This window comes from Gobius niger (genome assembly GCF_951799975.1).
Source record: "Gobius niger genome assembly, chromosome: 10".
NCBI classification, from domain to species: Eukaryota; Metazoa; Chordata; class Actinopteri; order Gobiiformes; family Gobiidae; genus Gobius; species Gobius niger.
Window position 1 is genome coordinate 27,613,059 of NC_136861.1, and position 14,232 is coordinate 27,627,290.

The 14,232-nt window shown below is 40.8% G+C and overlaps 1 protein-coding gene across 1 annotated transcript; it reads right to left on the bottom strand.

Moving 5' to 3' along the window:
• Positions 1–1,973: 1,973 nt before the first annotated feature.
• csf2rb (colony stimulating factor 2 receptor subunit beta) lies at positions 1,974–13,312 on the bottom strand. Its single transcript, XM_079565264.1, has 14 exons — positions 13,267–13,312; positions 11,643–11,753; positions 10,456–10,633; positions 10,215–10,375; positions 9,934–10,088; positions 9,715–9,859; positions 8,572–8,704; positions 8,260–8,414; positions 6,515–6,738; positions 5,405–5,567; positions 4,844–4,931; positions 4,040–4,106; positions 3,435–3,734; positions 1,974–2,344 (listed from the first exon to the last, which is right to left on the bottom strand). Exons 2-14 carry the CDS (start codon positions 11,725–11,727, stop codon positions 1,994–1,996), a joined length of 2,205 nt encoding a protein of 734 aa, XP_079421390.1. The 5' UTR covers positions 11,728–11,753; positions 13,267–13,312; the 3' UTR covers positions 1,974–1,993.
• Between the last annotated feature and the right edge of the window lie 920 nt (positions 13,313–14,232).

A 14,232-nucleotide genomic window follows, 5' to 3' on the forward strand; every position in this document is an offset into this window, starting at 1 on the left:
AAAGGGATAAACGCGGAGGTATCCGGGAAAGACTTGCAGCTAAGCCACACAAATCTTCTATCCCAACTAGCTTTCTGGCTAATGTTCGTTCTCTGGAGAATAAAACGGATTATATTAATCTGCTGCGCTCCTCCCAGAAGATGGTGAAAGACTGTTGTGGAGCGGAGGGAGCTGTGCAGGACACCACGCTCTGAAACAGGGACAAACCCAGGAGGCGGAGCACTGTTTCAGAGGTGTCAGAAGGCAGCCAGCCAGGTTTCCTCCGGGTGCTAAGGCTTCCCCTACCTCCAAAAACATCCCAGTCAGGTTGGCCCACAGTGGCGGCGCACTCACTTACTTATATGTGGGCTAAATGAGAGAATGCAGCGTGAGAAAAGAAGTCCGAATGATTCTGCTTCTGATCCACTTTTGCACACCTTTGTTTTTATTTATTTTTTATGGCTATTTTGATTTAGTGTTAATAGGCCTTTGGTGCGTTCTTCCAGCCAGCCTCCCGTCGCTGTGATTGGCCCGGCCAGCATGCACCGGAGGAAGATCCATGGTCTGTAGTACAGTACCAGACTGTTTAATAGTTCAGAGCACAAGGAGTACGTCAACATGCACTGGGATTCAACAAGGAAACTGCGCAGGCCGCTGACAGGAGATTACACAAGCCTTGGTGTGGCGCCACGCACCTCCTACACCTTCCAGAACGTTTACTTTCCTGTTTTTATGTACGGCAAAAGGACACGGATGCGCTGTACACGAGACACCACCTCTCATTAAGCTCCGGCTGTCCTCAAACTAGTTTCCACTGGATCCGTTTCAGCTTTTATATCCCATGACGACTTGTTTGTGAGCCTTTTACTTTTGAGATGCCGCACCGTTTCCTGAACAAGAAGACATTTGACACAGTGAGAATGGCTGGGAAACTACCTGTCAGGGCAAATTAATGGTCGTGTCTCTTTGGGCATCAGGTTGTTATATGACAAACGGCTCCTCGTCCTGATCATCAGACAGGAAGTCGTACCTAGCGATGGGCCAAAACACAGGAAGTTGATATCAGCGTGCCTGAAATTCCTACATTGTTTTTGCCTGTACAGAGACAAAAGACTTATGCATCACTTGTGCTACACATGTGCCTGATATAAATGGGGTGGCAGCTTTGTTCTGTCTTGACAGATGTAGATAATATGGATGATAAATAATAGAAAACCATGTCACAGAATGGGAACATATTTTTTGCAAAGGTCATGCACAGAAGACTTTATAGCAAAAAACAAAAGAAACAGATGAAACAGATGTAAAAATGAAAGAGGAAGAGAATTCCAGATGTCGCAAATGTACCGTATTCGCCATTTGCTGCACATAAACCAAAGCTTCTCCCATGTAACTTGGCAGAGGCTCTCCATAACAAACGCAACATTCTCTTACATTAGGCAGCACATAGGCTACAACATTGACAACATGGTTCTAAGTCAGGCACCTGTGTGCAAACATGCTGACATGACCCCAGCAGCTGGCAGCCCGCTCTGTCCTCTCACTTTCCCGATCAATCCACCTGACAGACAGTAAAAGCCTCCTCAACCGGCGGGTTGTGCTGTAGCGACACGCGTGGACATTTAGGAAACTGCAGCTAATTTACATAGAAAGGCTGATTTTATTTGGTTATTGACTGAACCAGCAGCCAGTGTAAATAATCACGGATAAACAACATGGACCATCGAACGGCGAGCCCACGTGATTGGTGAGTGAAATGCTATGGTTTCTTTTTGCATTGTGTAGTCGAGCTGTTTAGTATCATATAATTACAACATTATTTACATGGATATCCCCATTTTTTCCGGAGATACAGACAAGTTATAAAAAAAACCCGTGCAAAAACACACACCTGAAGTACAAAGAAGTATGTAAATCTTCATACAAAATGGAAAATAGCTGCATTTTACGTTAAATAAGAGCAACATAATTAATAATAATACAAAAAGAAAAAAGAAAAAAAGGAAGAACAGTCTCAGCTCAGGTCTTGCACTGGCTGAGTCTGTGTGAAGTCCGTGGGCAGCTGGCAGTACCCTGAGCCTTGCATGGCGCCCCCTTGTGGCCAGGAAGCCTCAGAGCCGTTAGTCGGACAGTGCTGGTCTTCCTCTGTGTGACTGCTGCTCTGTTCATCAGTGCTGCTGCTGCTGCTGCTGCTGCTGCTTTCACTTTGTTGATACTGCATAGACGTGGACGCAGTGGGGCTGGGGAGGCGCACGTACCCCTCTTCAGACTGAGCAGTGCACACGGGGACAAGGCATCCCACATCTGGACAGGAAGCTTCAGCCTGCTCAGAGACGTCCTCCTCCATCGGCTTTGACTCCACGGGCTGAGGCACAAACGTCAGGTTTATGGTTGTGTGTTGTTTTTAAATTCATGCACGTTTAATTTGGCTAATTTCTTTCTCCTATTCAACACTTCATCACAACAGCTAAGAAAGAAAACACTTAATACTTAAAATACTGAATAACTTTTCAGTTTATACATTTTTAGTTCCATATTCAATTTAAAATCATATGTTTTATTTCCATAAGTTATGGTATGATTAGCTGGTGTCATGCTATGAAACGTTTTAAACTCTTAATATTTGAATAAAAAAAATAAAAAATAATAATGAATGACACTCCCAACATGTGACCGGAAGTGGGTGGGACTGTTGGCTTCACTGTAAAAAATGTAATAATGCGGAACATTGAACCTATCATTATAATTTTTTCCATTCAATAATAATAAGTAATGTCAAGTATTGTCCTTTGAAAGTTTCTAAAAGAACTGACTCTATGTATAACTTCAAATCAAAACAATGCCGCCCAAGAAGTGACTTCCTGTTTCGATCCGGCACGCCAAAATAAAAGCACACAGCTCGTCTCATTGATTAGCTCAGCAGGTACTTGCAACATTTCTAGAATATATCTAAATTAAATGAAGAGCGACCAAGCTCTTCCACGTTCTCCCTATTTAAATATGTGAGCGTTTACACGATCGAAGTATAGTTACACAAACTTAAACATCTTGATTTTCTAAGCGGATAAGAAGGGGCACTATATTGTAAGGTGTAATAATACCTTAGAAGCACTATACTTGGATTGTGTAACTACTCACGTAACCGTATTTAAATTGAGAAAACGTGGAAGAGCTTGGTCGCTTCTAACTTCACCCCCGTTTGGGTCCATAGAGGAGAGGAGGAGGGGCTAAAATCAACAACATCTGTGGTGTTTTTGCGCACGCACAAAGACCAGACAGATACGCATCAACTCGTCTAAGCTCAGATAAGAACATATCTCAGTGTGGAAAAAACGGTGGCCTGTTCTTTAAACCATTTTGCAACCTCGCACAGCAATTAAAGTCCGTCCTCCTCTCCAACTGTTTAAACTGGAGCCTTTCCAGATTGTCAGATCAGCAGCAGTAGAGGCTCTGACCTGGCAGAAGATGTAGGGTCCAGTGAAGCTCATTGAAGACTTGTCCAGAGGAGACACAGGCACTTTCTCACAGCTCCAGATGCCCTCGTCGTCAGCCTCCTCGGTCTGGCTGTCGAGCTCCTTCTTCGGCCAGAGGGACACGGGAGTGGAACTACAAAGGAACGGCATGAAGACGGTGGAGGAAAAAGGATTTGGAAATTTTCGTGGCAGAGGAACACACCATGTCGACACGCGGTCCATGTCCATCACTTTACAGAGGTATGTCTCATCACACACGATTACCTCGGGATTTTGCCCCACCTGCAACACACGGCAAAATCAGTGTTAGGCGAATTTGAGCATGAACAAACGCAAAAATGATATGAATTGTTATAAAAGAAAAAAAACAAACACTCAATCTACAATAATACATAAAAAAATAAAATAAAAAAAAGACAAATGAATAACTGGTCTGTGGTAAATTCTATTGATTCCCCATGATACAAAAAAGCCAAAGTGAATCTTTTTGAAGACCCAACCCCCTTTTGAACCTAAAGCCCAGAATCCAATACAAATATACAGTATTTTTGCTCATAATTTCAATAGCAAGATGGCCTTTATCTTACCTGTATTTCCAATATGATTTTGCTTTTGTATGGAGAAGGGACGGACTCCACCCACAGAGCAACTCTCCTAAGTACATATACAAGAGAAGGAAGAAAATATGGCTGTGAGAATACATCCACATGTATACTATGGCTGGTTTGGGGATCCAACAACAACCAAATAATGAGTAAACTCAAAATGTGTATACTTTCTATTTGGAAATTTGTATCAAACATATAGACCCTTGCCGATACCTGATGCCGCTGTGTGGAATGACACAAAATGTATATCCCATTAAAGTGATAGTCTGTAATGAAATGTTTTACAAATGCAACATATTGCGTACAATTGGGCCTGCAAATTGACGCAAAGAAACTAATATTAAATCATAATGTAATGTATGTCCCTCCCTTTGCTGATTTCAGTGACTAATCAGAATACCCGGTGCCATCACTTTGACCAATGAGACGAGATTTTCCTGTGAACCGGCCTATCAGGTCCAATCAGGAGGGGACGGGGAGAGTTTGTTTATTGTCACATTTCACTCTCTCCAAACTTTGCAATCTTACAGACTATCACTGTAAGAGAAAGAACCAAATGCACCAGGGCCACAGGTCGGGAAGGCGGGGAGGGTGGGGACAGTCATTGTTTGAGTTTGATTTGGACACTGTCAAGAAAATTAGTCCAATATTGCAATAACATGTTACCGCAATAGTCTTCAGTACAGTTATCGGATACCTCACTTTGTTCTCATACAGTGTTAAGCAGTCCTACTTATAACATTGGAAGAGTACATTGCAATCACAAATGAACAAAAAGCTCACTTTCTGCAGGTAGGAACGATGAAGATGGTGAAGAAGATGACAGCCACAACAACTGCAAGTAAGGCGTGGATCCAGCTGTTCCCAGTCACTTCGGCTGAGCAAGTAATACAAACATGATATGAATACACATGTCAGTGGTCATTTTCTCCACTACAGATTTGTCTCCAAGTTCATAGTTTAAAGGGACTGTAAGGAGTTTAAAAATGTTAAATGTTTTCCTCCTTATACATGTTCCAGCAATGTCCTAAGGTGCAGACCTATTCACCACAACTGCCTGTAAAATCCTGCACTGTCACTCAAAAAGGTGTTACTGCGGTCCAAATTGCCATCATGCACGAGCTTAATATAGAAACTGCAGTTACACGTAAGACCTGAGGTGGCAGCAGTGAGTATAAAATGGCCAACTTGCATCTAGCCCCTTTAATAATGGATACTTTTAACACAAAGTTTCCTGAATCTGTACATTTATTTGAGTGGAAAAAAGAGCACTTCTACTAAATTAAAACTAAAAACAATCTCTCAGCTATAGCTTATGAAAATGAACGTGTGTTTTTGTGGTACCTGCTTGGGACGTCCAATCCACAGGAGATGACCAGTCAGACTGAGGACCATCAAACGGACTCTTCAACTTGGAGCGAACTTTGACCCAATACCTGCGGGACGGGACCAGGAATGACGCCGGGATGTTGGCGTAGGGGTAGTCACTGTGAAGGTTCCCCTTATTCTGTTAGACATGTTCGGATAAAAGTTGGGGAGATTATAAACCTGGCAAATGCATCAGGAACTGACGTACTAACAACTATTGATATGTGCTTTGATCGCTACAATGGTTTACTATGATGTGACACTGCAGACAAAACACAAGAGTATTTTATTTTTTTAATTTTACATAAACATTTGATGATATCTAATTCTCCTTATTTAAGCTTTCAAATCCAAAAACAAGATATGATATGTGCAGATTTAGTAAGTAAATCATACATCCAAAATCAACCTGATTTTTTGTTTCAAATATGTCAACAAAATAAATCCATCTGGATCTTTCCATGAATCCAATGTTGCTCCTCAAAATATCACAAATTAGGCCATTTGGCAAGACTTTATTTTTGCACTACGCTTAATACACTGTACCTGCCAAATATATACATGTAATGTACTCTGTAACAATGTGTAATTGTACCTATGGGTTACTACACAATGGAATAATGTGTATAAGTTTGGAGATACATAATGCAATGACATAGGGTTAAAGGTGTATTATGCAACCTTTTATGTGGAAAAGAGAAGTTGATATTTGTATGTATTTGAACTTGCAGTGACTGAGTGGCTGTATGAGTGGTCAGCATGACGTCTTTACTTTCCATCATATTGGTTGCTATGACACTCCAGGATCAATTGTTTAGAAGGTTTTCACTGCTGACAAACCCTCGCAACTAGAAAACCTACAAAACAATAGATCCTGGAGCATTGTAGAGGCCACCATTATCGAAAGTAAAGACGCCATGCTGACCACTCATACAGCCACTGGGTTACAAAATCAACTTTTTTCCACAGAAAAAGTTGCATAATGCACCTTTAAGCTTGTTTATCTCCTGTAGAAAAGGGACACAAAATGTCCATTTATGTCAGTCTTCGAATGAGCAGCACTCTGAAACTATAGACCTAAATGACCCACTTCCTCTGACCCCGACCCGCGAGTTGGAAATCACTGCCTGGGTTCCTCACCTTGTCCTCCTGGCTGTAATAGTGGACCTCATAAGTGAATGAAGGATCGTCCCGGATTTTTACCGGGGTCCATTCCACGACCCAGTTGGCCCCCTTCTTTGTCACTTTCACGTCTGTCGGGGGGTTATGACGGACTGCACACAATAATGACATGTCAGAAATTACAGAGAGCCGCAGTCACATTCTCTCAGCACTAGGTGGCGTCACACCGTCACAGTAGTTTTGTCAATCTGATTACTGTGTGCAAGGGTGGAAGTGTTCAAACTATGGGGGAAACAAGAATCAGGCGATAAAGACTGTTTTTTGTGTGTGAAAAATATAGATTTATAAGTGCATCAATTTCCATTTGCTGTAAGTGCTCTGTAAGAAATTGACAACAAAGCCGACTTCCAACTTCGAACTCGATCTTTCGTGATCTGGGCAGACATATCGGTTTGGACCGCACCACTTGATCAATTTTGCTTTTGTTAATTATTATCTATGCGTCAAAATAGGAATATTTGTCAGAAAATCGTTCAGTTTCAGGAGCAACGATAATTTGATTGTCGTGTAGTCTGTGCACCTTGTGACACAGTTAATGAAGAAAAGGAGAGCTTGATAACGTTTTTAAGTTAAGTAAGTAAGTAAGTAGTAAGTAAGTAAGTAGTAAGTAAGTAAGTAAGTAGTAAGTAAGTAGTAAGTAAGTAAGTAGTAAGTAAGTAAGTAGTAAGTAAGTAAGTAAGTAAGTAGTAAGTAAGTAAGTAAGTAGTAAGTAAGTAAGTAAGTAAGTAGTAAGTAAGTAAGTAGTAAGTAAGTAAGTAGCAAGTAAGTAGCAAGTAAGTAAGTAAGTAAGTAAGTAAGTTTTATCCCCCATGTAAAGCGTCTTTGACACTTTACATGGGACAAGCGTCCCACTTTTTTGGACGCTTGTCCAAAAAAGCGCTATACAAGTCTGATGTATTATTATTTTTATTATTATTATTAAGTAACTAAGTAAGTAAGTAAGTAAGTAAGTAAGTAAGTAAGTAAGTAAGTAAGTAAGTAAGTTTTATCCCCCATGTAAAGCGTCTTTGAGTGTCCAAAAAAGCGCTATACAAGTCTGATGTATTATTATTATTATTATTATTATTATTATTATTATTATTAAGTAAGTAGTAAGTAGTAAATAGTAAGTAGTAAGTAAGTAAGTAAGTAAGTAAGTAAGTTTTATCCCCCATGTAAAGCGTCTTTGACACTTTACATGGTTTTTAAGTTAAGTAAGTAAGTAAGTAGTAAGTAAGTAGTAAGTAAGTAGTAAGTAAGTAAGTAAGTAAGTAAGTAGTAAGTAGTAAGTAAGTAAGTAAGTGAGTAAGTAAATAAGTAAGTAAGTAAGTAAGTAGTAAGTAAGTAAGTAGTAAGTAAGTAAGTAAGTAAGTAAGTAAGTAGTAAGTAGTAAGTAAGTAAGTAAGTAAGTGAGTAAGTAAATAAGTAAGTTAGTAAGTAAGTAAGTAAGTAGTAAGTAGTAAGTAAGTAAGTAAGTAAGTAAGTGAGTAAGTAAGTAAGTAAGTAAGTAGTAAGTAAGTAAGTAAGTAAGTAAAGTTTTTCCACAAATCTATTGATCTCCCAAGCCACAATAGAAAGTTTGTATAATTCCCACGTTGTTTTTTCCCCCCTGAATTGGGAAGTTGTGTGTAAATTGTGCATGTGAGAGAGTATTCTGATATATGTCTTACTGTGTTTCGTGGCGTTGAACCACTTGGCGTTGCGCGAGCGGACGAGCTGCAGAGTGGATATGGAAGACTGTGGAAGATTCAGGGCGCAGCTGAGATTGATCGTGTCCTCCCCACGTCTCTGAGTCACGGGTGGCTCCTTACAGCAATCCTGCGGCCTTTAGACCCAGACAACAAACCAGTGAGTAGACCGACCCTGACCCTGACCTTGAACTGGGACCTAAACCAGGGCTGAAGTGTATCAAATAATCACTGCATCTCTAAACCTGTGCTGCTCCAGAGTTGATATCTTATGTGATCTGTGTGCTGACTTACGTGGCCGTGTGGTGGGGGCGACAGAGCAGCTGGTAGCTAATGAAGTGACCCAGCTCCACGCTCTGCTCCCAGCTGCACCGTACCTCCCGCTCCCCTTCCAAGACGCAGTCCACACGGGGCGCCTGCTCCGGGTCTAAGCCAACGCAAACATACCGCAGGTTAGTGGCACAGCTGCAGGTTATACGCCCCAATAAGCAAAGATCGCCTCGTCTGTATCTGTTTTTGAACATGAGTAGCCACGCGTTAAAACAACTTTTTTTTTTTTCATCGCGTGTCCGAACAGGAAAGTGCTTATTTTATTGATTTGACATTGTCTTTGATTGTTTGAATTCACACAGAAAATGACATCGTTTTTGTGAGCGACTGGATCTACAAACCTGCCATATCCCACCTAAATATTAAAACTATGAGCTCATTACAAAGTGATGATGTCATGTGAATGCAGGGACTCTGTCATGCATTAGAAGCTTGTTACTGAAAAGTCAGCTTAGCCTTGAAGCAGTTTGTTTCCGTTAATATGGCGTAATGTGCATACAGTCAGTTTTCTTATGCAACTGACGGTGAAACCTTCTTGGCTAAGAGTTACTGGGAAAATAAGTAATGCCGTGTTCCAGGCGACTGGTAAGTCAGACTTCGGAAATTACTTTAGAAATTATAACTTGCACGCAGGTCAAAGTGGCCCAGCTTCAGATATTGAATACACCAATAGTGGCCCCATGAGAAGAGCATTGGCAACCTGTGGTGAACCTTTGCTTTTGGTCACAGTTTTCAATATAACGTTATTCAGCACAGTAGTTCTCAAGTGGTATGGCTTTAGGAACCACCATTAACCTACGATGACAAGCCACAACCTGGCCCACCAGTTGAGAATCACTGATTTAGCATGTTTTGAATTATATCTGGTGTGAAGAAGCATTCGTATAATATTAGCATTTCATCAGCCATGCAGTAGCCATTTTGCGCACAAAATATGCAAAAGGCACAAGGACTGAAGGTTAAGTACTTGCAATAAGGCTAATAACAACAGCTTGTAGTTTTGCAGTGAAGGCAATTTGATTGCTGACATTATCAATAAGACCTTCGGCCTGAAAATTCTTTAAAAAAAAGATAGCATTTTTGTGGGATTTTGTGTAGTTGTTTTACCGAGCGGAGTGTGCCAGGAGACTATGGGACTCCAGTGGCTCCAGTGACTCAGCCTGACCCGGGCCCTCACTTTGGCTTCATACTCATGCCCTGGAATCAAGTCCTTCTTCTCCAGTTTCATCTGCGTGTCGGACAGCTCCTCAGTCTACAAAACACTACGAATTAAACGTGTTCATAGTATCAAAAACATTCGCCAAATGTATCAGAACTTAAACGCACGGTCCAGTTATCGCCCCCGTGAGGCCTGTAGTCGACTTGGTAGGTGATGTTGTTGTTGAGAGCGGGGGATTGTGGGTAGGGGCTGCTCCATGTGATCCGCCTGCCTCTGTCTTCAGTGCTGGAGGTGGTCACATTGATTGGTGTCCGCGCCCTTACTGTGGAGACACAATGGAACTGTCTGAGCATGTTTTTGTCAATTCTTCGAGTTTCATCCAAAGTCAGCCTATTTAAACCAGCATATTATTTTGAGTCGCTAACACGGTAGTAAGTAGTTGACTTACAGAGCTGAGACAGATTCTGTGGCGTGGGTTGTTCAGATGAGCAAAGTTTGAGTGGGCCATCGAAAAAGGCTTTGTATGTTTCGCACGGAGAAAATACGTTGGTGTTATATCGACACTCCTTGGTCCCATTCACGTTTGAGGAGTTTTGTTTGCACTTCCTTCTGCAGGGAAAGAAGGAGACATGAGAAATTTTTAATAGAAATGTTTATATTATACCATAACTTTGTAATCTTGACTTTACAATTCATTCTCCTCGTCTTGTTCATACTCCTCGTCTAGTTCATTCTCCTCGTCTAGTTCTCGCTGCAACCAAAGCTGCAGTGTCCTGTTTGAGTATTTCTCCGGCTCCTCCTTCCACGTGCAGTGAAAATAGGAATCGTAGTCGTTATAACATTGCAAGGAATCCAGTGCTGATGATACTAAGTAAAGATAAAGAAATACAGTGGTTTAGAATGTAATCTATGTCTTTTATTTCTATTATTTAACAACATTTTGTTTGCTACATTCTACACTGATTACCCTAGTACAATAATACAAAAAAAAGTAGTGACATTAGTATTCAGGTCATACACAACAACTGCCCACCCAATTTATTGTAGTAGAGACTTTCAAATATCCTTGACTGGACAGGGTTGGGACGTTGAGCTTCTTCCCGCTCTTGTTGCCAAATCTAATTCAGCTCCAATTTTCATTAATTAGAATAGTCTTTGCTCTGGGCTTGGGCGAAACTGGAAGTCATTATGTCCCATTCGTATTTACAAAGCCCTTGATCTTGTGTCAATAAAGAGTGGTCCGAGGACTGATCCTTGTGGTGAACCTTGACAAATTGTGAATTTGTCTATTTGTGAGATATGATTGAAACTACCACTACGATGGATAATCCCCAGATGACTTGCTTGGAGCTTCTTCGTATTGCTTTGTTGCAAACTGGTGGAGATATTAAAATTAACTTTATTTATCTGTTAGGAACTGGCAGAGGAAGTGCCAGTGCGGACCCAATAATATGGCAGCCATAGTCCTATCCATGGTTCATAAATTTCACTATCACACTCACATTCATGTCAGGAGGGAGGGTCAGGTTGAATATTTTATCAAAAGTTCACTGCCAGTCATTGCAGTGTCCAAACAACAAATGTTTTTAAAGTAAACTGATTTAAAGCAATACTTTTTCCTTTTTTCCTTGTCAGCTTTGAACACAGCCCCTCTTCTTAAGCTAGTGTTATAAACGCAGTGTTATAAACTCCATTACCCTGCTCTTTCAGTGCTACAACTCTCCTCCACCCGATCGCAACTGCAACAGCAGAACCATCAGCCACCTTAAGCATTTAAACAAAGCATGTTCCATCCATTTTGTTATTTCATCAAAGTTTATCCACTCCGAAAACATTGCACCTCATGATATTACTTCATGCATTTTTCCAGACTTACTTGTGGGATTGCTTTGTTTGAACCTGCACTTGTCTTCAGCAAAGAGCACACATGGGAGACACAGGAACCACAGCTGCAGCAGCATCGTTGTTCAACTCGGAGGTGAAGTATCTGGAAAGAAAGTTGAATCATTGCATGCACATGGTTGTATACAGCACCGTAACATGATGACAAATAGTGGATAAATTGGATTGGATGTTTTAGAGAAATACTCAAAATCTCAGATGGAAGGCAGGGGCCAATATATCTCCATACAAGTTGCTTGTTGTTTTGTCAGGGATTTCTTCTTATGTTAATCTTGTGACTTACATGTGATAATAATGTCAAATCCAGTGGTGACAGTGAAGATATTAGCACTAGTGCCGGTGTATTGTTTCATGCAGATACGTAGGTCATTAAAGATATTAAGTGTAAGACCTCTGCCATAGTACTGCTTCTTCTTCCTCTTTCTTTGTCTTGTAGTACAACACTTAAACCTATGATGAGATCTAGTTCTGCGATTTGTTACTTCCACAACTAAATCACACTTCAACTGGGATTTTAAATGCCATATACAGTAACCTTTAAGGCTGACACTGTGTTATATTGTGGGTAAATGCTAAAAGATACAAAAGTAAAACAAAATGCCTTTATAAAAAAGGAAATGGGCTAAAGGGCACCAGGCCGTGACAGTTGACAGTAATTTCTCAAACGCACACGATACTACAGCGACAGGTTAAAGGGGAAACACCTACACTACTGTGGTCAACCACAAGTCTCATTTACCATAACACTGAGTTTTCTGGTGGTGTGGCACATACTGAAAATGAGGTCACAACAAAAACATGACTATTTATATACAATCTGTGCAAGACTTGTGGAATTTATGTTTCCGTTCATGTGATTTGGTAAGTGGGCCAATATACGAAGAAGAACCTAACAGGCTAACGGACACACCTAACTGCAGGCTAGCGCCACTTAAACAGTATTTACACTCAAGTTTGAGTGAAAATGATCTTCATTAATTGGATGTACAATATCCCTCTCTCCCTTTGTCTTTTCTGTCAGCGCAGTATTTACTCTCACGGACAATTAATGAGTAAAAAACGCAACATGCTACAAAACTTGCAGTGGCATAAGTTACTTAGTACTGCTTTAAAGTGTAATTGTGACCCAATGGGTGGTCAGCATGATGCCTTTACTTTCCATCACGGTGGCCTCTGTAATGCTCCAGAATCTTTTTTTTTTAGGTTGTCTGGTGAGAAGTGTCAGCAGTGAAGACCAGAAAAATAAAATAATAATAATAATAAATTAATATCAAGGTTTTTTTTTCCACATAAAAACTTTCATAATGCACCTTGAAAGGCAGATGGAAGGTTTTCACTGCTGACGGACCCCCTCACCAGAAAACCTACAAAAGAATTGACCCTGGAGCGTTATAGAGGCCACCATGGCCATGCTGACCACTCATAAAGCCGCTGGCTTACAAGGTCAAATACGCACAAATCCAATCAAGATCACATTGAAACTTGGGTACAGCTAGAAAAAAATGATTGATCGCTCCAGTTCACACTTGGCCACTTTGCCTATCACAAAAAAATATGCTCCAAACAAAACAAGTATTTTGAATCATTCATGAACTCACCGTTTGAGCTGGTGTCTTACTCTTGTCTTGAAGACCGCGTGTTGTGCGTTCGTAGGAGGTTCCTTTGTGACTTGCTCGGCTTCCCCTTTTTGAATGCGTTCATTTCACACATTTATTGCATGATTTTCTTTCATTTCCTGAAGCCAATGTTTTTCAAAGCTGTGAGGAAGTAGCTCATAGAAAAAAAGAAAAGAAAATGCAGGCAGCATTGTTCCCACAGACAGTCTGTAATTTGTCTTATCAACCTCTCATCAACCACAAACAGTGCGACAACGGAACAGAAACCTGCCCTGCTGATCATTGGAATGCAGCAATATCAAGGGCTAATGGTACACGTGTTGAAAACACATTTCTGAAGCATGGTGCAAATGAACATGCATGCTGCCACATTTAGATCTATTTGAATAACCAGGCACCTGGCCAAGCCATTACTGGAACCACCAATTGTTCCACTTCGCAATATAGAGCTCGGGATTGCGGCGTCAAAACCGCAATGATTTGTGGTTTTCCCGGCTCAGTCCATAACAATAAACTTATGGAGATCTCAATCGTAATGTGAAGTATATTTGAAGATCTACTGAATTGTATTATTGGAGTGCAGAACTTCCTGCTCCAGCGACTTCTTTATCATCTCGATCTGAAACCAAGATGAGCAAAATATCACTTCAACCACTACTGCTTTATACACACACAGCACGGTTCATAAAAAGCAGAAACAACTGTGAGGGCTAGAACATCTATTTATGCAAGTAGCCAAAGCTGAGACACTCTGAGACTCTCTCAGAGTGTCTCTGAGACAGAGTGTCTCTGACACAGGAAAGACATCTGTGAAATCATTGGGCAAGAATACACTAAGTAAATATATATAGTCTTTAGAGAGAACTGTTCCCCTTCTTCTTAGAAACAATTAGGAACAAGCTAGCTATTTCCTAAATAAAACACTAACACAGCTATGGTATCTGTCTG

Coding starts and splice junctions, on each gene's coding strand:
- csf2rb (XM_079565264.1), bottom strand. CDS start 11,727: ATGCTGCTGCAGCTGTGGTTCCTGTGTCTCCCATGTGTGCTCTTTGCT. Junction 10,376..10,455: donor CAAGACGAGGAGAATGAATT/GTAAAGTCAAGA, acceptor CTTTCCCTGCAG/AAGGAAGTGCAAACAAAACT. Junction 6,739..8,259: donor GTTCAACGCCACGAAACACA/GTAAGACATATA, acceptor TGTGACTGCGGC/TCTCTGTAATTTCTGACATG.